Here is a 25,137-nt window from a genome sequence, read left to right on the forward strand (position 1 = left end):
TTTGTACCCATGAACTACCACATAGCTGGTAGTCTACTTAATGCCGAAAATGTGATAAGAGACCTTGGGACACAGGTGGACAGTAGTCTCTCCTTTGATAATCACATCACCACAGTGGTCAGGAAATCCTTCTATGTGGCTCATCTCATCACAAAAGGATTCTCATCCAGAAAAAAAGAGGTCATTGTTCCCCTCCACTCATCTCTCATTAGACCCATTGTAGAATACAATGCCCCTTTTGGTATGTACCTCACAAGACATCTACAACAACTGGAAAGACCACAGAAATACCTCACAAAGTGGATTACTGGCCTCAAACAGATGTCCTATGCAGACTGTCTCAAAAAACTACAGCTTTACTCCATCGCATATCGCCTACTCAGGGGCGATCTCTGCCTAACATACAAAGCTATGTCAAACCCAGAGCTGTTGGACATGCTCCACTTAAATAAATCCCAGTCCCTCCGAGTTACACGCTCTAGGGACCTAAACCTTGTCACCACAATAAACAGAACATACTGAAGAGATAGATTCCTGTCCCAGAGACTTCCCATACTCTGGAACAGACTACTTATCTATGTCAAACAGAGCTCCTTATTAGCACTCTTCAAGAAAAATCTTGATGATTGGATGGGAAATGGGAAATTCACCCCAGGGATCACTTCTGTGGCTCTGCACGACAGGGGCACAGGAAAATAATTTTCTTGGGTGGCAAAAGCCAGGGTACATTTTTTGGCTAGGCTTATATAGGCCCTAGGGCCAATAGCCTAGTACCTACCTATGGAATATGAAGATAAGAGCTGTGCTTATGTAAAGAAACTAGTACTAATTCTTGTGCTCATAAACACAAGATTTATTTCTAGTTTATTTCTACAATGCTTATCTGTGGATTTATATAAGTTTCACCCAATAAAGATTTTTTGTTTTGCTGCTAAGAAGTGAAGCTATGTGTAATAGCAACAAGAAGATTTTTTTTTTTGTTTTGGTACAAAGAACATGAAGCTGTTTTTATTCACAAAAGTGAATACATTTTGATTGCAACAAAATTTTTTACTACTGTTTGGAGTTTAACTTACAAATATTTCTTACTACTACTACTGCTTGGTGTTTTAGCTTAGTTCGAATAGGTCAAAAGGCTATTCTTTCATATTTTTTCTAGTTGTTTTGACTTGAATAGTTGGACTCTGTCCATTATCTGATGGTTTAAGCTAACTAAACTTCATGGTGTTTATACTGCTTTATTTCTAAGCCAGATAAAGGGCACGTGACAACTTTAACTTTATTCAATTTTCCAGTTATATCACTTAAAATATACACTCTATCTGTTGTCCTGGTCCCCTTCAATAAACATATCACACTGAATGATGTTTGAAAACCTTTATTAAACTTCCATAAACATAACTCTGTAAAACCATATTTATTAATTACAACTGAAACATAGTAAATCTGATTTTAATCACAGCATAAACATCCATGTAATGTTAATCAGGACAGCATGACCTCACTCATCTTCACCCAGTATGCAGTGTCCCTCCTCCACTCACTTACTTTACCTATGAAGCAGTGTCCCACCACTCACTTCATTTACCATTTATTGAGTTATATATTCAACCAAATAAGCAGTGTCCTTACCTCTTCTTGCTTATTTTAGTTATGAAGCAGTGTCTCGTCTCCTACTTCATTTACCACTTATTCAATTAAACATCCAACCAATAAGCAGTGTCCTTACCTCCGCTTGCTTATTTTATCAAGCAACCTCCAACTGCTCACTTTTCTTTCCCAACTCATTGAAATGAACATCCAACACCAAGCAAGCCTATCCCTCTTTTCCACCATACCAGGCCTGATAAATTAACCATAATCCCTACTATTCCACCAAAAAAGGGGAAGGGAGGCAGGTAGCAAGTTCACGCCAAAAATGTGATTCCCTACTCAGTTATACTTGCAAAAAACCCTTAAGCCCCTCCTACCTTTACCTCATTACCTCCCAATCATCCCTCATTCCCATTTAACCCTTTCATCCTCCCTACCTGCTTAACTCCCACTAATATATTTATCTAATCCCATCTGAAGATGTCCCTGGATAAATTGGTTTGTTACCAAACCTCATTTCCAATTTGGTACCATGTCAATGAGAATAATGTGTAAAAATTAATGATCTTGCCTCTGCAAATTCATTTATGTCCTTTATATTAAACATATGTATAACATCTATTAATGCCTTAGATAATGCTGGTTTCCTACATTTACTTATTGTATTAGTATCACAAGCATTCAAAATACAATTACAGTCACCAGCTAAAATTATACTCCCTTTAGAATGTTGTATAATCTCTTCAATTGTTGCTTAACCACTTTTACTCCCAACCCAGGAATCCAATAAAAATTAATTAAAGTGCATACTTTTCTATTTATTTCCAAACCTACTAAACAAAACATCCCAGATTTGTTATATAAATTTATGATTTTGAGCATTAATATTAAATTCTTACATAAAATTGCAATATTATTTTTTTGTTTATAAGGTAAGCTAACAAGCATTGAGTACTTATTAGTATAAAGTCTATGAATGCCTTCTTGTAATAAATGTCTCTTGTAGAAACACAACTTGAGCATTAAACATTTTTTAGATATTTGTTTAAACTTCCCCTTTTCTTATGTAAGCCCTTAACATTGCTAGAAATACACTTAATTTATAATGAATCATTAGAAGCATAACTAACCATATAATCTTAACAATATAAGAGAGGAAAATCTGATAGAAAATTACTATATATGTTTATAAACATGCTGATATTATTAATGTTCATAGACACCAAATTATAAATATTTAAACATTGAAATATTAAACATTTAAATAAAAATAAGTGAAACAATCCCTGAGGTTTAAGACCCCATGTTTGAATAGCATATCTTATCAAATATTCCTTCTAAATTTCCAAAACAGTCCTCTTCTCTAGCCATTTGAAAATTCACTTTATTTAGAAAGTTTCTTATTAAACAAATGTTAACAGATGTGTAATAAAAGATAATATCTGAAGTTACCCTGCAACTTACTTATTTCAATATATCACACAGCTATAGAAATATATTAAAATTTGAACTTATATATTTACATATTACTAATTAAGATGTTATAAATTTGCATGTGCTTGAATAAATAGTATGAATTTCAAAAAGAATAAAGTTAGCATGTCTTTACTAAATAATACATGCATTTCATAAATCCCGTTCAACAAAGACAGTGTTACTAACAACCTCAAATATCACTGTAATATATGATAAATTAACCAATAAAATAGAAAGGATAGAATTTTCAATAAATCTAAAAAATTAGAATCTTGAAACCAAGCAGTATAATTTCCATTGCTATCAGTTTGAAATAATGAATTGCACATTTTCTGTGAAAGATAGTGTGTAGTAAAATAACAGATCTTTCAGGTGAAATAGCAAAATACCTACAGTGTTGTTTTATTTAGTACGTAATGAGCTATATCAATTACTAAAAAACATTTACTTAGAAATATGCCTTGTTTCAAACATCAGTCATATCCAGTTTCAGTATTTATCTGAGAGGGTTTCAACCATTGATGATTAACCTGGCATTTTATTAAGTTCTGATGAATAAAGGTCATACCTCGATAATGATTTTGTACTGAGTGGATTTTAAAAAAAAAGATAAAGAGTTGCTAGGTAAAAAGCAATGCACTTCATAAAAAATTAAAAATCTGTCATATACAAATGAAAGCCATCACCCCTCTGTCTCTATCCAACATTTGAACTTAAAATAGCGTATTAGTAATTCATATCTTACCTATAATATATTGCTATATATATAAATATTTATATCTGAGGAGACATACTTCTATAAGAAATAGTCCATTAAATCCTACCTGTAAATCATCTCCATATGTACATATATTTATAAAGGAGTACTAAATTAATTTCTCTTCTATTGCATTTTAAGCCTGAGCTGTTTCCCCCAAGAATAAGTATTAAAGTCTGTATCTATGAGGTATAGACCTTAATCATTGTGCTGTTTCACAATTCATATACCAATCTATATTTGTAAAATCTAATAAATTACTGTATTATGCCACTAAAACATCAAAGTAAGTGAGTAGCTAGATATTTATATAGTACTTATGTCTTTTGTGTACTTTCCTACTCCTAGAGACATCAGTATATGTAGAGATAATGATGTCTGCAAAAATAAAGTAGGACCACACACTAGCCTTGAATAGCTCTATAAATGTCTATATTTCTATTTATAAAATGAGCTGGTGTGTTACCAACTGTACCTCAGATTTTACAAAACATATGCATCTAGTAGTACCTTGTTTAAAATAGGCTATTATCCTTCACATATCATTAATAATATATACATAGTTTTATATGAAAAAAACTGCAAAGGTGGTGCTGCAGTAGCGTTGTCACCTCACAGTAAGCCGTTGTCCTGTTTGATTCTCAGCTAAAGCGTCTTCTGTGTGGAGACATGTGTGAATGGGCATACCTTCGTTGAAGGTTGTGCATCAGAGCTGGCAACTCGGTACGTAAAAATCTACTGCCAATCATTAGCGGACCGGAGTTCCACTGTGGCGACCCCTAACCGGAAAAAGCCAAAAGATACAACAACAACAACATATTTTTATATGAAAGGCAATGGCCATCTCTCTTAATGTTTCTAAAATATATCATAAGGTGAAAGTGAAAGATCATTGTGCTTTACATATTATTCATACTTTACCTAAAGCACAAACCTTTAATGCCATCTATATTCTATGTTATAGATTATTTATATATTTATATATTTCCATATACCTCTGACACTTAATGGCATTTAGAGTCAGACAGCTTTCACATTACCAGGAATGCTATTTCAATTATCTGAAAGTGGTTGCCAGTTGTTTATATCCTTTATAACTTTAAATATGATTATCATATATTAAGCATCAGTCTCTGACCTTTCACCAATAGTCATCAAACTTAATATATATCAAGAAAGATAACTTAATGTTTGAGTCCAACTTTAAGAAATTTCTAAACAGCAAATACAGATGACACATATATATTTTATCCAAACAACATGTTTTTCATTTTTCAATATCTTCATAAATTATCAATAGCCCTGACTGATGTCTGAAGTCAATAAAGAACAACAGACAGCCTGTTATCAAATTTGCCCATCCTAAGGAATAGCTTTATCTATGCTAAATAAGTTAAGCCACCCCCCCTCCCCTAGCACAGAATGATATAAAAAAAAATTCTCTACCATTGAGTCCCTGATCCTTCCCCATTCGCATTTTTATCAGGATTTTATTATCTCTTAGTATTGTAAAAATAATGGTAAATGTTACTTTAAATAACATTAAACTAGGATTGGTTCTTATATAACCTTTGACCTGGTTCATGACATCATTACTTAGCAGTCATGAGCAGTCCTGATCTCCTCATGATTGTCCACACTATCAGACCACCCACCAGTCTGAGAAGCAAAGAAGATGAAAATGGAAGGAGAAAAAAAGAAAAAAAAAACATTTTAAAGCCCACAATCTCTCTGCAGGAAACACATAGACAACCACACAAGAAAATAGTTTAGACCAACACCAGGTACAGCTCGAGACCAATTCTTTTTTTTTTTTTTTGAAGAGAAAACCAGACCTATTCTCAGAAACTAAGTAAGGGGAAGCAGGACTGAGCACACACCACATGCATTCCAAACATGACCAGATACAACCAAAACTATGGAGACTCTTAAATATTGCTTACCACCAACATAATATTAAGTAAGATATCCATCTCACAGAACATAATACTCATACATCTCCAAAACATCACTATATCACCAATATAATATTAAATATGAATTCCATCTCACAGAACACAATACTCATTCATAAAGACACATATAGCCATAAAACTAAATCAGAAAAGTAGGAAGGAAAACTTAATTATTGTCTAAGGTCTGCATATCATTGATACAAAGTTTTTTAATAATATCTAAATAGATATTAATAGTTGTTTAATAAAGTTATAATTATGCTATAAACATAATATAAAATGATAAGTGTGTTTACTTTACTTTTGTGTATATGCCTAAATATCTACTTGCTTGTATCAGTTTGTGTTTATACATAATAGCAAGTAGTACCAAGAATAAGTGGATATAACCCAATTAGTCCAGGAAGAAAGCAAAATAAATAAATATTTGTCTTTTAAATTTTTCTTCTTCTTCACAGTAATTTTCCATCCATTCTTTTCTACCTGTCTTTTCAGTGAACTGTTGGTCCATTCCATTTCTTCTGTTTGTTCCAAAATATTGTTTGGTTTTAAAAAAGATAAAGCTGATTCCAGTATTTAAAGTTGGAGTACCTTCTGTAATAAAAATGTTAAGTCTTGCAGGAAATAATAACTGTAATCTGCCTCTTCTTCAATTCTTTTATCAAGCGAAGAAACCCTTTTCTTTCAAAATCACAGATGAAGAGTAATCATTATCAATCATTATTGTACATTCACTGACTTTAAGAAAAACTGTTTTTAAAACCAGTTCCTTGACTTGGCAGGAAAGAAATACAGTTATGGATCTCAGATTTGTGTTCACTTTTTTAAAGTCAAAGGGACCACACAAGATGTGTGAGCACTTCCAGTACCATATGATAAAGATTCTGGTAGAGTCAAAGCCTTAGGGAGCTAAGAAGTGAGGAAATTCACCATATTGTCTCCTTCTGTGTTTTCTGGTAGTCCATAGATGCATATGTTGATCCTTCTGGATCTATTTTCAAGATCATCTATTTTATTTAGTAAGGAAGCATTTTGTTTTTAATAAAAAAAACTCAATGTTATCTTCTTTTTCTGAAACTCTTCCTTTAATATCAGTCAGTGCCTCTTCTATACTGGTGATCTGAGTCTTCTGTTGCAAAATTATTTCATGTAACTGTTCCATTTGTTTATTGTACTTTTCTTTGAAATTATCTAGTTTATTGTCCTTTTTATCTAGTTTCATTGAAAGGTTTTGTATACTAGTAGAAAGTGATTGTAATTCCTTCTTTAATGACATGGCTCATGAGTTAGCTTTAGAATAGCTCATTTTGAAAAACAAGCAAGACCTGTTCTAACTGAATTTTGAAAGGAATTAAAAAATGTTAAAAAAATACATTTTAAATATAATCTTCCAAAACGTTGAGGTGAAGATAATCTTCAAAGTTGGAGATTCCACTATGTCAAAAACTTAATAATTCCTGTCAGAAATATAACTCAAATAGCAGAGATGAGAAACTAAACTGTTAGCCTATCACCATCTTGGCCATTAACTGAAATCCCTGATTATCATGGGATACATTCTTGAAGGAGAGGATTGTGGCTTGTGTGTCATACAAACCTTTCAACTGGGCAGGACATCTAATTTAAACTACAGGTGTAACACTTTCCCTCTTAACACCTCCAAACAGTTGTCATTTTTGAGGAATGTGTGTATTGAATTCCCCTTATATATTACTGAGAAATCTATACAGTTGTACATGTTCCTGCAAGTCATGTATAATACCTTACAATCACATATTTTATGTCACTGTCGCAGATTAATAGTGGTATTAATTTAAAATTGTCCATGATTGTTGTTGCTTCTATCGAATGTTGTCCATGGGCCTGTTGCTATGTGTCCCTGATTGGTTAACATTTGGCTGAGATTTCAGTCATATTCAAGCAACTCATTTTGCACACCTTCACTATATGCACATACCCCTATTGTATATACTGTCCTTGCTGAATGTCTTCTCCAGTAATCATATCAGAATGTTTATATCACAACCAATCATCTACATTGATATGTGACCTTGTGTGGTAGTCCACAGCATATACTATAACATGTGATGATATAAATAAAATACTCCCACAGGAGGTGCAAACAGCAATACGTACTGTGCTATGTACATATGTGCTTAGTGTTATGCTACTGACTTGTCTTAGGAGTGCATACATTGACATGCCCTTATGTCGTATACATTACCATGCTTCACATGTCCTCTTCCTCTTTCTTCATTCTTAACTTTCATGTCTGTGGCCCTTTCCAATAAGCACACTTTTCCAGACTAGCATATTTAATGCATTCTATGTACCCTTGGTAATCAGCATAAAACCTTTATTACAGTATCACAAAAACATGTTGTAGGGTACATTGCACTGAGTACACTTTTTTATAAAGTCAAAGTAAACTTTATTGTCACTTCAATTCACACAAGTACGAACTGAGCGAAATTCCGTTTGTTCGGACTCAATGTGCATACAATACATAGACTATATTTAACATGACGATAATACACAAAATTCTATAGACACAGACAACAAACACAACAATAATAAATACTTGCATTATTGCACTGATTTTACAGATTGTCACTCATTATGTTACTCATAATGTGTGACTACTGCTGTCATTGCAGCTAATTTAGCCCTGGTGATCATTGTGGTTATCTACACAATTTCAGTGAACACATTTGCCCGTAGTCTGCTTGTTATATATGTGTATGTGCTGTTTTACATGGTTTCATGGTGAGCAACCTTGCTTGCATCCATGTAAGCCTGATGCACAGCATGCATATGCAATTTGCATTGCTGCTCATCATGCAAAAAACTTCAGACTCCATGTAGGTTCAATACAAAATGTGCACTCCTTATATTCTGGGTCAAATGTAGGAGAAGTGCATAAAATATTACCTACTTCATATTTTTTCGATACTCCTGTCATAAATTTGAATGTGCCTTGTGAGGTGAAACTAGTAAAAAATTACATTTTTGTTTTGTAATATAACAAGTTTGCAGTATCACTGAAATAGTTAACAAATTGTCTGAATACATATGCTAAAAATATTGTTCATAAGATTAAAATGCTAAGTTGTGCATTATAATTCAAACAATCACAGAAATATTGCAAACATGAAAACCCCAGAGAAAGGCATTGTACCATTTAATGCATTACTAAGTTGACTTAATGGATTAATTTTATATAATGATCCCAGGTTTTCAAGGTTCATTTTCAATTTGTTTCAGCATTTTACAGAGTCACTTGCAAATTATTATTACTCTAATAGTATGGTTAGTAGCAGACAAGAAATAATGTCAAATGCTTGCAAGAAAGGTAAAATTTCAGTAAAATGTGTTGACTTATTTCTCAAGTAACTGCATAACAGTTTTAAGGTTTGACACAGGTTTATATACTGCTGCAAAAATTGTATGTAATTCTCAGGTTTCTCCTGAAGAGGAAATAAATGTATGTCATGAAATACATCATTATACATTACAGGTGGGGGAGGGTAAGTATGAGTAGGTTATGAAGGGCAGATCTTTTTTTTTTCTGTAGAATAGCTGGTTTGGAATTTGAGGAGCAAGAGTTTAACCATGCTACATAAAATCAGCAGTGTGTTATTGTCCTCTTTGTATCCTACTTAAATGAATGATAATAAAAATACATGTTTTCTTTACTGGATGTGCACACAACTGAAACTGTTGATCATTTTCTTTTTATTTTAATGCCCCTATAATTATAAAATAGCAAACTGATTTGTAGAAAAAACATGGATGAACAATAATAATAAATGAAAAAAATGATATACAAAGAACACTGTCATCCTTGCTCAACATTCTGAGCATTTAAACATGACAGGCAGTCCTTGGTACTTTCTTTGGTATCTTTTGTTTACTATTCCTTTATCTTTAGTAAATAACAATGTTTTACTTGGACGCACAGTTCATCTGAAACATACAATGGTATGTAGTGCATAAAAGTAACCAGGGTACAGTTAATCTGCAGTCCGGATAAATAATCGTGATATGCAATATAGAGAGACCATCTACTTGTAGAATCCTAATCAGTATATTAAAAGTGAACTTATCTTCAATCGCAGGTAATTTTAACTCATCTATTACCAAAAGGCATGTCTTTTCACTCTGTTCTTATAGTTCAAATCAGATTTATACAAACAAGCATGCCATAATTGTTAATGAAAAGGTTGCACTCATTCTGTAGTCTAGAAATCAGTTATTACTAGTACCTGAACATATGCACCTGTCTTTGTGATTGGTCCGTATTCGCTGTATGGAGAAGAGATGGCCTCCCAAACCGGACTTCTCTAAGATAACACCAAGCCACAGACAGACATGCAACTTGCATTTACTTTAATCACAATAACTCTCAGGGCTTAAAAGAAGTCCTCTGCTTTATACTCATGGAGGGAGTACATACCGTCAGCAGCAAGGAATGTTTCTTTTCAGTGTACTTATCTAAACCCCCCCTTCACATAGTTACTTATTTTATCTTCCACTGTATAGCATGCATCTAATTTTTCTTTCCAAGTGTGCATCTTAACTACATTACAATTCTGATTCTTCCAGTAACAGAGTTAATAAAATACACTGCATCTGCAGTGCTCAGGATTAATTAATCCTCGATACTCTTTAATGCATCAAAGAATAGTGTTGATGGAGAAATCAAATTGTTTTTTTTCTGACTAAACTTTAATTTAATGCAGATTCATCTTGTAAATAACACTTTAATTTGCCAACCTATTTGTCTTGTAACAGCAGAGATTTTAGATTTATTCTTATGCTGTGTACAGTTATAGAGATTTAATTATTGCCTGATGGAGCATATTTTATGGATAAATCATAATTTGCTTACTTTTCTTGCTTGCATGCTTTCATTTTTTTCCCGAGAATGAAAAGACGACTATTTTATAAATTAAAAGATGCAAATAATATAATCTCTCTTTGTATTCTCTTTTCTCATTTATCAGTATTAGTTTCCTAATGTTATTTGTATTAACTACCATTTAATCTTCTTTTTAGATAAACCTTCAGTTGAGATTCTACCTTCCTCTTTGATTCCACAGGAGGGCGCTACATTAACATTGATCTGCCAGTCTAAAGGAAGACCAGTGTAAGTAACTTAAGTGAAGTTTCATTATATCTGCTTATACATACTTGAATACACACACGCGCGCACACACACACACACACACACACACACACACACACACACACACACACACACACACACACACACACACACACACACACACACACACATGCACACTCACACGCACACACAGAGTTGGGTAACAGATACAAGGAAGAGTATGATGGATGTATTAAATACAAAATGTGCATAAACAATTCAGATTCCAGATGGTCCAACATATAATATGTTGTGGGAGTTCATTTATTTGGAGAACAAGTACAGACAAATCAGTACAAATTCCCAAGGCTGCCATTACAGACATGGATGCTGACAGCCTTGACTTCATATTTATCTTCAGTAATTATGACCAATAAAAAATGTAATTACTTATAGCTGCTTATTCTGACAGTCTGTTTTTGGCACAATTCTACATGTAACAGATTCTAAAGAACACAACAACCTGTTCGGAACAGCATATAATATGGAGAATTTGTTGGGCATATATGCACCCTTTGTTAGTAAGAATTTGTTTGCTATTAAAGCAGATTCAGCACACCTCATAGTTAGGTAAAATGAGATGGGGAATCAGTGGAGTCTACAAGTGAAAAATGCCCTTCATTACTTTTCTTTTTAAACATTTTTTTTTTCTTGCAGGGGCAAACCCTTGTACATACCCCATGCCATCAATATGTATACATATATATATATATATATATATATATGTGTGTGTGTGTATATATATATATATATATATATGTATATGGGTCTACTACAGTAGACAGACATTTCACTTACCTGACTCCCACTTGGCCAAGACAAAACCACCAACAACATTAGAAGACCGATACTCAGAACACTGACTTTTCATGTGAGGTAAGTAACTGCTTGGCCATCCCGAAAAAGAAAACTAAATGAAACAAAAGTAAACCCACCAATGTGGGGCCCTCACCCTCCACACCACCCTAACTAAATATACCAACTCCGAGATTGCACTACTGTGGAGGGTAAGGGGCAAAGTTCAACTGGATGGCCAAGTGGTTACTTACCTCATGTGAAAAGTCAGTGTTCCGGGTGTCAGTTTTCTGAAGTTGGTGGTTTTGTCTCGGCCAAGTGGGAGTCGGGTAAGTAAGAGTTTGATCTACTGAAATAGACCCCATATATATATATATATCTATATATATATATATATATATATATATATATATAGACATATATTAACTCTGAGATCACTGCACCTCAGAGAAATGGGAAAACCCCTGTGACACTGTAGTCTAAGACTTAATATGTACCTTCTTTTGCAGATATGAGTCTTAGATTTTCAAATGGGTACCTATTTGGGACAAAGTAACAAAAGTCTCTGTCTAGAAGAAAATCTAGAAATGTAAAAATTCTAAAGATCATATTAGGGATGCATGTGTGTTTATTGGAATTGATCAAGTTATTTCCGAAACATTTAATGTTAAAGGAAAAGGATGGAATTTTTTTTAGGATTTGCTGTTTATGTCCGAGTTGAATTTTTTTTTTTTTTTTTTTGGTGAATGTTCTTTGAAATTTCATCAGCTGACTTTAGTCCTGGGACTTTAATGGTTATCATAATTTGAGGCTGTTTAATTCACTCTGGTGAAGAAGCTTGTTGATGCAAATTATACCAGTTAATTCGGTTTTCTGGGTTGTCTGCCGAAAGAAACTTTTGCCATTACAATATTTAGCTTAATTTTTCTATTTTGTTAAGATTAAGGTCCACATAATGTATTCACACATATGCCACATATGATTTTTATACATATAAAATTTCCTCAGGAAATCTGCTATTCGTCAGCCTGCAATTAAATAGTGGTCAGAGTGTCATAACTGAGAGGTCACTAGGTTTTTAAAATCAATACTAGAGGTGGATAGGAGGATGCAGATGATATGTGTTGTTTTTTTTCCCCTTTACTCAAGAGTTTGTATGACCTTAGAGTTAATACATATTGTTTTTGAATGCATCAGCATAAAGATACCAGGGAGAGCAGGGGGCTTGCCCCCACAGAAAAAAAGAAAACATTGTTTATGTCTTTATTGACCTTGATAGTGTTACTAGTTTGTTGCTTCCCAAAAGTTTAAACATTTTAGGTTTGCTTAATTGAAGACCAAGTAAACAAGGCATAGTTATTCATAGTAAATACTGTTTCCCTCTTTAATAGTCATTCCACCTAAAAATAACCAGTAAATTTTCTGTCAAATCGTTTTTTTAGTCATTGACAAAATAAGCAGCCAGATATATATACATGCATTTTTCATCTTTTACAGAGTTTGATAAATATCCTTAGTGTTCACAAATATGAAGCACTGTTTTTGAAATGCAGGCTGTTTAACTTTTTCAGTTGTTGTTTGCTTGTTCAAATCAGTCATTTTGTGAATAGAAGAGAAATATAAGAAGCAACAGTGTTCTGCATACTACCATAAATTACAGGATCCACACACCTAAAGCCTTTCACGTCTTAAAAGTGTGAAGGGAAGTCAGTGTTTCCTTTTTTATAACATTTGCAAGATTTCTTTTCAAATAAAGTGAATAAACATGGCCTACCTAAGTCGTCATCAGTCAGCTGTCTTTTCTTTCCTTTCCTTTTTTGTTTTGCCATGGGATTACTGTATCTCTTGTTTAACTAAAAAACCAACAAACAATTCAACATGTTTTGCTCTTTCGGCTAAATGTTCACAGCTGTACAATTTATACAGTCTATCTTAAGTGATCCACAATTTTGCCAAAAAAATGGGATACCTGATTTGTGGTTCTATGACCTATTAAGATTTAATAATAAATAAGGTAGTTCCCCCCCTGCACTGAGAGTATGCCTGCTTGGTCATCAGTTCAGAGGGGAATCTATTTATAACTTAATTGTAGCCCAGAAGATTGTAAAACAACTGTCAAACAGTATAAAAGAACTCCAAAATTATGTCATATCTGAAAATGTGGCTGTCTTAGCAGACCCTTCAGGTATATGCAGTTGTGCCTTGTTAATGCTCCCACTCTGTGCCTTATCCAACAACCCCCCTCACCGTTTGTCTACTCTCTCTCTGTTAGGGTGTACACTTCCAACCTATTTTTCCGTGATCTTCTATTTTTGTTTCTGTCTCTGCATAATCTCTTACCTTCCTTTTCTGGCACTTAATCTTTTTCACCCTTTGCCTCTTCTCTCTTCTTTTTATAGTTGAAAAATGGGGACCTGTCTTTGAAAAAACATTGCCTTCCTTCATCACTATTATGCACACTCCTATATGTCCTTTTGTGTGACACTGTATGTGCTCTTTCTCTTACTTTACTGCACTCCCCCTTACTTTCTTGCATCTAATACTTATGCACATTTGAGGACAACACAGCACTGTAACATAAAATGCGGTACGGCTATATAGCATTATGCTGCTATTTGTAATGTCTGGCCATGTGGCACACTATTGCACACAACCTATCTAATACGTGCACTGCTTTATATCTCAATTGTATTAGTCTGTAAGTTTGCATTTTTATTTCCCAAGTGATTACCCAGCGCGAAACATGACTGCTGTATGACATACCTGAGGTCCTCATCATTTACATGCAGTAAAAGACAGCTGTCTAAATAGAAACACTGCATGTCTTCAGTTGCATATTTAATATCTCCTTATGTTGTTGCACAGTGCTGTACAGCTGTGCAAGGCTTGAACAGAATAACTGTTTATCTCTATGATTCTCGGCCTTGCTTTTAAAGCATTATAACAGGCATGGTATTGTAGCTTGTGGTATAACTCCAAAAAAATGAAATATTTAGGTTTTACTTTCACTGTTTTTTTCTTTTTTCTTACAGAATTCTTCTGTTGCAATGTTTTTCTGTTCAGACATTTTTTTAGTAACAAAAAATCAGCATATTATTTTTATTGTGTTATTCTGGAAAATAATTGTAGGCTTTCTTGATTCCAGTTTGATGACTACATGCCTGTGACTGTTGTTGGACTCTAAGGAGGCAGAATGATAATAAAAAAAACATGAAAGGATGGAAAGTGTTAGCAATTCTGTAAAACATCTTCTCTGATTCATTTTATGGTTAGACCACAATTCATTTGCTCCGTGTTCTGCACTTGAAAATCTGAATGAGATAGCCATCTTTTCTTTGCTGCAAAGTTCATATTTTGCTCATGCAGACTGCATTATTTTTGATGTAACTTTTCAGAAATGCTTCTGTTAAACAAAAGCACACACAAAGAACTTTGATTTCCTTTTGAGTGTCATTTTATATAAAAGATGTTGATTATGATAATGACAAACATAATTGTATTGAGGGTACAAAGATGTTTGAAAGAAGTATAGCCTCAATGAAAGAATACTGACTGCATGCTACAATGAGAGAGAGTGTGTGCGTGTGAGTATGCGTGTACATGTGCGTGTTCATGTGCGTGTGTACGTGTGTGCGTATGTGTGTGTGTGTGTGTGTGTGTGTGTGTGTGTGTGTGAATGTGCACAGGCATGCACATGTGTGTCTATGTGCATCTACTTCCTGAGATGGCAGATGAGTAAGTCTTTTCTATCTCCAGATTTATTGCCTGTCTCACTTTTTAAAACTCCTGTCATACATTTTAACAGCACATGGCTTGTATCTCAGCCAAACTATCATTTGAAATCATTCTCTCCTGGTAACAGCCAGGAAACAAAAATCCATGGCAGATTTCACAGTGTTCATTACAGTAGCTAAATATTCTGGATGAATAAGGTAAATTACAAATAAGTGAAATGAGCAGCAGTAACAGAAAATCATAAGCTGCACCTAGGTCCTATTCAGTACAAAGTAATACTCATTTTTAAATAAATATTATAGTTTAATGAAATTAGGGACAGACATGCAAAGTTCTTTTTCACCAGAGTCTGTATTAGAGAAAAGTTACCTTTCCCTGTAATTTGCAGGACTCCATTTCTGTGGTTCATTACAATACTCCGTTCAATACTCCGTTGACTCATTTTCATTATACTAGGGAATTACATTATCCATTGTTAGCCAGCATTATCAAATCATTACAGATTTTCATTTGTGAATATGCATTGTTTATTTTAGCCATTGATTAAAGACTGACAACAATACTGTTTTGGGTGCTGATGTTATGACAGAAGGTTTGAAATTAAGGAAATGATATATTTAGTAGCAAAAAGTATCTAATGAAGTCTACAATTAAGATTACAATTAAACTGTTAGGTAATCTAGGCTTTGAGTGATAGCCTAGTCAGTTTTAATGGATATTAGTTTCATGATAAATACAAACGAATAACTATAAGATATATGTTTGGAGGAAAAAAATAAAAGAACCTTTAAGAAATACTGAAAAATAAATCAATGAGACTATAAAATGCTGGTGATAATAGTTAATTGTTTTATTGCACAGATCCATATGAGTGCATATGGAACATACAGAGTTGCATGTATATTATGGGCAGCCAGTTTACCTGTAAATTATTGAGCACTGTATGGTTGTATTGTACGGTGTCATAATGGAAGCAACATAACCCAATTGTGCTGTCTAGAACATTAAGGTCATACACATGCAATGTACAACTTATAGGTGAACTCGCTTTGTCACTTGTATCATACTGCAAACAGATATGAGTATAGATAGGAAACAAAGCAGTATTTTAATGTTGGAAATCAGTATTTTAATGTTGTAAACAATGCACTCTAGTAAGCAACCGAAGCATACATTGAAATGCGTGTTGTCCTGTAGTCCTAAGCCTCTATGTCGATAATTCTCCATGAGTGTAAGTACTGTATAAGATGTCATAGTAGAGGAAGGATGCCAGCAATAATTTGTATGTACTTGTAAAGAAAAATGACCTATGGAATTAAATTCACATTCCCACTGTACTCAAAAAGGGCTTTGTATATCCACGGTCATATGTCAATGCTCATTTTTTTATTTTTACTTATTATTTTTTTTATACTTTTGTTGACTGAGTTAGCTCAACTAGGCTATTGGCCTTTTTCAGCCGAGATCCAAGGCAGTATTTATACTGTTAGGGGAAAGTTGGAAAGGACACTGAGGAACTTCCCCTACTCACTAGGCTGTACTCGTGACTAGTTGTATGTCAGTACCTGTACACATCCCATTCCTAGCAAAGTGACAGCTGGGAGGACGGTGCGTGAGACAGAGGCAATACCTGTTAGAAAGGAGGTAAACACTAGGTTTAAATCTGAATTAAGTATTGGTTTGGAGGATACAGAAATTATGTTCCAGATGGAGTTAATTTGAGCCAGCAGAAAATGTTGAAAAGGAAGAATGTATTGTTACAACTCTTCATTTGGAAGTGTTGTGGAATGATATATTAAATGAAATGATCATCCAGAGTGAACCAGAAAATTATGTCTCACAGGGAGACATAATGGAGTAGATCCAATTAGAAGAAGCTGAAATATTAAAAAAAAAAGAAGGGTAGCCCAAAAGGAAAACATATGCAGAGACAGTGACTATTCAGAATGAAAAACAAAAAGAGAAGAAAAAACAAAATAATGTCAAAAGAAAGTTTGTTCTAAGGGTCTAAAGTAAGAGGAACACAAATGTACAGATACAAGGTAAGGGACACAATTATGCTTCCTTTGTGTATCAAGACACTTGAAGCAAGAGCCTTTATTCTGATAAATAAAGAACCATTTTGTGACATTATTTCTGAGACTAATAAAAATATGGAAACACTTTTATATGAATATGAGAAAAAACAGCATGAAAATCCATGAAATGAGTATTTAGCTGAAGCTGTTTTTTTCCAAGAAACAAAAAAGAAAATACATGTACAATTTAAACAGAAGATGAAAAGACCCTTTGAAAAAACATTGAAAAAGTAATTGTAAAGAAGTGGTGGACATTTATAAAGTTTGTTTTTTCACAAAAGGGGATTACAGACTGGGAAATTGGATTGTAATGGGTTTTGAAAATGAAAAAAAAAAAATATATATATATATATATATATATATATATATATATATATATATATATATCATGAGCATTATAACTTGTTAATTAAAATGTGATAATATATTCACGACAACCAAGAATGTATTTTTTATATGTGTGTGGGGGTAGAGAAGGACAATTATAAACAATTGTGATAAAAGGAAATGTTCTATGTGTGGGAAAACTGGGCATGATGTAAAGAAATATGGACTTGAGTGTTATAAATGTAACAGGAAAAAAGATGAAGGATAAAGAACTAAATGAGGAATAAATAAATGAAATAATGGAAAATAATAGAAAATGAATAAAATGGTAATGAAAAAAGAGGAAGAAGAGATAGATACGGATTCTGATGTTAGTGATGAGAAAAACATATTTGGAAAGTAGTAAAAAGTAAAATAATTCTGTTGATAAAAAGGTTAAAGATAAAAATAGGAATTTTAAAAGTATAAACTCAAAAGAGAAAAAAGAGAGGATTTTTTCCTTTAAACTAAGGAATTAAAAAAAACAAATGAATGATGTAGTAAAAAAGTAGAATCTCAAGATTTTTTATGGAAATTTTGAATAAAAAATTACTAGTAAAAGGTAATATGCCATATAAAAAGAAATCTGAAATAATTTGTTTACAGTGTAGTGCAGAAGAAATTGCAGAACATGTTTTACGAATATAAGAAAGTTAAAAAAATTGTAGGATAAATTATGTGATGGAAATTTGGTTGAATGTTTCAATTACAGAAATGATATAAATATGGAGATGATTGAATATGGATATTATAAGAGTATAAGTAAAGAATTAGAAACAAGAATAGATAAAAAGCTGCTTTATGTAATATGGGTGATATGGAATGAGAGAATGAATGAAATTATGTTTAATGGAAAATGGCAATTGTTAACAGTATTGAAAAAAAAAGATTAGATGGTGGTTTTAGAAAAAGGAGTGGGGGTCTGATTTGAATAAGAATGTATAAATACAAAGAAAAATGAATCATCCTTATGTATAAATCATCATCAGCAGCAGCCCCCTTCTGCCCATTTTCCTAAATGGGGTTGTGGTGTCATCTAAACTGTTCCCATCTCTCTCGATTCAATATCACATTCCCACCTTCTTCAACAGTCATGCCTGATTGTAACAGATTTTCTCTCACACAGTCCATCCACCTCTTTGCTGGACACCCCCATTTCCTCTTACCTTCTTCCTGTTCATCCCAAATCCTCTTCATCAGATTGCCCTATGTTTTTCTGTACATTTGCACAAACTCAAGTAATCTGTTCTCTTTGATCTTTTCGGCAATTGGAGCTACTTTGGCTTCTGTTGTTATGTCCTCATTTCTTCATCTGTCCCACAGTGTGCATCATATAACCCTTCTCAGGCATTCCATTTCCACCACCTCTCATTTTCTCATCTGTTGTGCTTTTGCTGCCCAGGTTTCTGTACCATACATTAGCACTGGTTGCACCGCTGTTTTGTATACCTTACTTTTCAGCTCTTTGGCATTCTTCTGTCATACACTACAGTCCCTCTGATTCTGGCTTTGACCTCTTCATTCAGATTTCCCTTCTCCTCAACCAGCCCCCCCCCCCAGATACTTGAAGCTGTTAACTTGTTCCACTACCTTCTCTTCTATCTCAATTCTCAGCTTTTTCTGATTTTTCCAATTTGCTGCAATTGTTACTGTCTTATCTGTATATAGTTTCATCCCATGTGCCTTCAGTTTTGCATTCCATTCTCTTATTCTTTGTTGAGGTTGTTACTCAGAGTCTGCTTGTAATGCCACATCATCTGCCTACAGCAGCTTTGTTGATCTGTTTCCTCTAACCTGCTTGCTAATGTTGTCCATCACCAGTATGAACAGCAGTTGGCTTAGAGCTGAACCCTGGTGCACACCCACTTCCACTGGCAACCCTTCTATGAGACTGAGCAGTGTTCTTACTTGAGTTACTTGGTCCTTGTATATAGTCTGCACTAATTCTACCAATGTTTCTGGGACTTTAAACCACTGCAGTACTGCCCAAATGTGCTTTCTTGGGACCTTGTTATATGCTTTCTACAAGTCTAGGAATGCCCAGCTGGACTCTTTTCTCATCTCTAGCTTCATCTCAACTATCCGTCTTACTGTAAACATCGGGTTAGTTGTGCTGCATCCATATCTGAATCTGAAATGCTCATCTCCCATCTTACTTTTTGCTATTGTGCATATCCATTTATCACTGATCCTCTCAAGAACCTTCATGCAGTGTGACAGGAGTTTGATATCTCTGTACTGCCCACAGTTGTGGCTGTCCCATTTGTTCTTGTAGAGTGGCACAAGTATGCTTATTCTCCAGTCATCTGAGGTACGCCTTTCTCTCCACACTGCTATGAGTAAAGTCAGGAGCCATTTCTCCCCATCTCATCCAACATCTTGATCATGTCTGCTGTGACCTCATCTGAGCCTGCTGCTTTCCCTGACTTCATTTTCCTTAGTGTTATTATTACTTCTTCTAGGATGAGCTCCTCTTCTTCTCTCAATGTATGTTGTGTCTATGGCAATGCAGCTTCTAAGCAGTTTTCTTCATTCAGAAGTGGCTGGAAGTACTCCTTTCATTTACCTTTGATGTCCTGTGGACTGGTAAGCAGGTTATTGCTGATAATGCCTTATAAAGGGTGCCTATCTTCTTTATCTTTCTTTGTCTTGCAAACTGATATAGTTTTTCTGTGCCCCTACTGAGGCACCTTCCAGAAGCTGGTAGCGTGCCTCCGATGCCCAGTTTTTTGGTACTCCAACTCCTTTCTTAGCTTCTTTGTTAGCCAACCAGTACTCTTTCCTAGCCTGGTTCATCTTCTCTGTCTCCCACCTTTTACTGCACTCCTTCTCTTTTTTGATGACTTCCTGGACCTCTATATTCCACCACTGTCTTTCCTTATTTACCTTATTTCCATACCTGGCCTGGCCACATATCTGTTCTGTAGTCCTCACACATGCTATTTTGATGCACTGACGTTCTTCTACAACTCCACCTATTTCCTCCTCTTGTTGGAGGGCTAGAGCTCTGAGTAATTCCTTGAACTGTTGTGATTGCTCTGCAGTCAGCTTCCAGGTCTTCAACCTGGTGTCTGTCGACCTTAGAACCATATCTGACCATTGCTTGCAGCTGATTGTGGCAACCAATGGTTTATGCTGTGGGCTAACTGTTTCACTGGGATGACTTTGCACCTTATGAATAAATATGAATGCATACATAGTTTCTCACTTCTGTAAATAGGCACATATACATATGTAAATACTGGAAAAAAGTTATTGACTTATATAAGCTGTCATGTAAATAAGATGTAAATAAAGGATCCCTACTGTTTTTGATTGGTGCTATCAGACTTTCATGTCCATCTGAGCTACCAACAAGTCAAGCAGATGGGTCCTTAGGTTATCATCTTATCCAATGAACAACATTCTTAGGGGTGCAGCACCTTCCTTATGTTGCACTGCAGTGTCAGCAGCCCATCTACCTGCTGTAGGAATAGAACTCAGAGTTTTCCTCACCTTAAGGCACATGTGTTGCCTGTTGCACTACTGGTACTAATTTTGGGTAGCATATGTAGGTTAAGTGTAGGGTGTAGACATGTAGGTTGTGGTATCATCCTAGTGCTGGCCTTGTAGTGTAGAAGTAGGTATGAATTCTGTCATAGTGTTTAAATTCCAGAACAGCATGTATGAATCATGGCAATAGAAGAGCAAAAGCTGAGTTCCAGTCAGCACTGTTGGAAATCCTGTATGTACACACAAACACAGCAGTTAGCAATGAGATACTTTATGTAAATATATTTTTTATTTGGAATATTAATTGATATTAAATACCCACTGTAAAATAGTGGGATGTAATTCATGAAAAGTTATGTTTCACTGTGCCATTGGCTACCTGAATTTCCAGTCACTTGGATGATTGCAGATATGTCACAGTATAGGCAGTGTTGTATCTACGCACACCTTCAGCTATGGAATACAATCAACAGTGTGCCACATAATTAATACTATGATTTGTGTTTCTTCACAAGGCTCATCTGTTAGCATCTGCAGAGGCTATGACCCATCTCTCCTTAAGAAAGCCAATAGTAGATATTATACAACAGGTCTGTAGAAAAGAACATACAGTGGTACATGGTGTGCTGAATGAAGTCACTGCTCTGACACCTGAAAGGATGTAGTGAATGACTGGGTATTTCACAGTCAAACATCTGCATAACAGAATGTTGTAGATGGATGGCACATGAGACAGTGAGATCATTAAGAAAGGTGATTTATTTTATTTATTATTTATTTATTTATTTTACATTTGTTGACCGGGATAGTCCGACTGGATGCATGTCCATTTTCAGCGGAGGCCCGGGGAGAAAAGTTCCAAGGGTAAGCAGATACAGCATTACATAATACCAGCATTACATATTACAAACAGACTATTTACAGAGATTACATAAGTAAGCAAGTTAAACAAGTTTCACAGGTTACAGTTAATCCTGAATTTATATTGGTTTGAGTTACAAATTCTGAGTTATACAGGTAAATCAGAGCACAGTTACATTCAAAGTATTCCCAGCAGAAAAAAGGGCATAGTAACCATGAGAATGTAAACATTATTGGTAGAACTCTATGAAACATAAGCAGTCTAATGCCCATAGGGTTTCTACATATATGTCTAAAGAAATGCTATATTCATGAAAGCACTTAGGTTTTATTGAGCAGTACAAGTAATGTTTATTTTCACCTCACTCCAAAGTCCTTTTTTCAGCTGGGATACTGATTTATTTTCATTGCCAGTCTACTGAAGGCCGTTCAATTTGAACAGTGTAATGTAGATTGCACCTGGTCCTGGCTGATGGTATGACTACTATACTCCCTGAGAAAAGACTCTAATGGAGTAGGAAAGGTACTTCACAGTCCTGCTGCAATGCATTCACAGTTTTACAGCATGTGGCTGGTGGAAGTGGTAGGTCACTGCTGCTCCTTTTGAAGTGTTCATCATATGTACCATCTTCCATAATTGTATAATCCCTTTTTAATTTATTTGACCCTAGGTCCAGTGAAGAATAACACTGGTATGTGATAAGAGTGAGAAATTTCACTCAGATTTCAACCTATAGATGCCCCAGACAGTACTTAACAAAGTTTGTCAATCTTTTTTTTTCACATCTATCTTTTCCATCTTAATGGGCATGGACAAATAGAATTAGATGGGACACAGAACTACATCTACATATTAATAAAACAAAATATTACTTTTCTTAGGTTTGGATGCAAATATTGTCTTTCTAAATTATAGTCCCCAATATAATCATCATCGCAACAGTGCACACCTGACCATACAGTGCTTGAAACTTTAATGGTATGTAAGAGGGGCAGACAGTATACCCAAGGTAGTTCATTTTCCTGCTTGCTGCATTTCTGTTCATTTTATTTTATTATTTACATATATTCTATTGGCATGTATCCCAATGTATACCTTATAATCTGTGTGTCACTTACCATTCTGTTTCCACATTCTTCTTAGGATAGTACCCCGTATCATCACTGTATGCAGGTCCCACCTTACACTCTGTGTGCCACTTCCTATTCGGTTTCCACATTCTTCTTAGGATAGTACCCCATATTGTCACTGTGTGCAGGTCCCACCTTACACTCTGTGTGACACTTTCTATTCGGGTTTCACATTCTTCTTAGGATAGTACCCCATATCATCACTGTATGCAGGTCCCACTTTACACTCTGTGTGCCACTTCCTATTCGGTTTCCACATTGTTCTTAGGATAGTACCCCATATCATCATTGTATGCAGGTCCCACCTTACACTCTGTGTGCCACTTCCTATTCAGTTTCCACATTCTTCTTAGGATAGTACCCCATATCATCACTGTGTGCAGGTCCCACCTTTCCAGACGAATAAGCTTCCAGCAACTACAAGTGATGTGCTTCTATACATGCTCAAGGGCTGACACTTTGTAATCTTTATCTATAGCTAAAACATATTTTTTTCTCTGATCCTGCTTCCCAAGCTGCACATACTTATTCAAAGTGAAATATATTCAAATGTCTCTTCCACATCTTATATGCACTGTCCTACTCTTTCATCAAAAATAAATTCCCAGAACTTCTACTTATTTGTCATGTCCTTCAATACAACAGCATTCAGCAATGGTCAGATATTACACGAGCTTTCAAATGTGTGGCATCAGAAGGATTCTGAAACTAAAAGGAGAGATTCAGTACCACTGCTGCCTACCTCTAAAAGACATGAGCTCTGCAAGGATATTATAAGAAATGGCATTGTGTGTGTTTTAGCTACAACTCTGTAATGTTTTTAGTTGCCAGGTTGAAACTTTTCATCCTGGTGCAAAAGCAAGGGAAGTTTAAGTCTGAGACTTCCTCTTCATATTGCAGGTATTTATTTGTTTATTTAGTTATTTTACATTGAATTTGTTAAGCAGGGCAGAGCACTGATCTGAATGGACCCATTTCAGTCTCAGCCCTGGGAAAACACAATAGATATATGACATTACATGCAAAGAGAATGACAAAACACAATTATATACATATATTATATACAAAGTGAATACCGTAGTTGTCTTGAGCTTATAAAAAACAGTAGAGAAAAGACATTATATACAGAGTGACTGAAAAAAACACCATATACACATGCATTAAAAATTAATAATTCATATATATAAGTGATGTGTGCTTTAATTTAAATTGGAAATAGGTCATTGGATTATAAAACATCATTATATAGAATTTAAAGTAGGCATTAATGGAGATAATGAACAGGAAAACAGTGCTGAGGAAAAACATACAAGAAGTGAGGGTATAGATAATCAAAAAAAAATAAAGATGTACTCACCACATCTCTCGTTTTCTATAGTATTAAGAGAACTTTTTTTAAGTAAAAACAAAAGCAAAACATGAAGGAGAAAAACAAAGTGATATTTAGAACAGTTAATTTCAGTAAAATCTCATACTAGGTAAGAAACAACTTCAGACAAACGCAATACAGTATAATCACACAAATTCAAATTAATTTAAGTACTGACGTGTTAACTTAGAGATGACATAAAACTAGAATGGGAACAAATACAACAGTATGTGTGCCTCTGTCTATCTATCTATCTATCTATCTATCTATCTATCTATCTATCTATCTACCTCTGTAGTCAGTCAAAGCTCCTTTAATGACTTGATACAGATCCATGTCTATATGTATATCTATACATCTAC

At 34.5% G+C, this 25,137-nt stretch overlaps 1 protein-coding gene across 1 annotated transcript in view; it reads left to right on the forward strand.

The window, feature by feature from the left end:
- The window catches only part of CADM2 (cell adhesion molecule 2), a gene marked incomplete at its 5' end in the record, with an annotated part of 1,428,667 nt that overhangs the window by 1,101,101 nt on the left and 302,429 nt on the right, over positions 1–25,137 (forward strand). Inside the window, one exon of the mRNA XM_044071843.1 lies at positions 10,840–10,930. Within this exon, the coding sequence (XP_043927778.1) occupies positions 10,840–10,930 (91 nt within the window). The remainder of the gene's footprint in view (positions 1–10,839; positions 10,931–25,137) is intronic.

The sequence above is a fragment of the Protopterus annectens genome, chromosome 5.part0 (assembly GCF_019279795.1).
Source record: "Protopterus annectens isolate FY-2018-M chromosome 5.part0, PAN1.0, whole genome shotgun sequence".
NCBI lineage: Eukaryota > Metazoa > Chordata > Ceratodontiformes > Protopteridae > Protopterus > Protopterus annectens.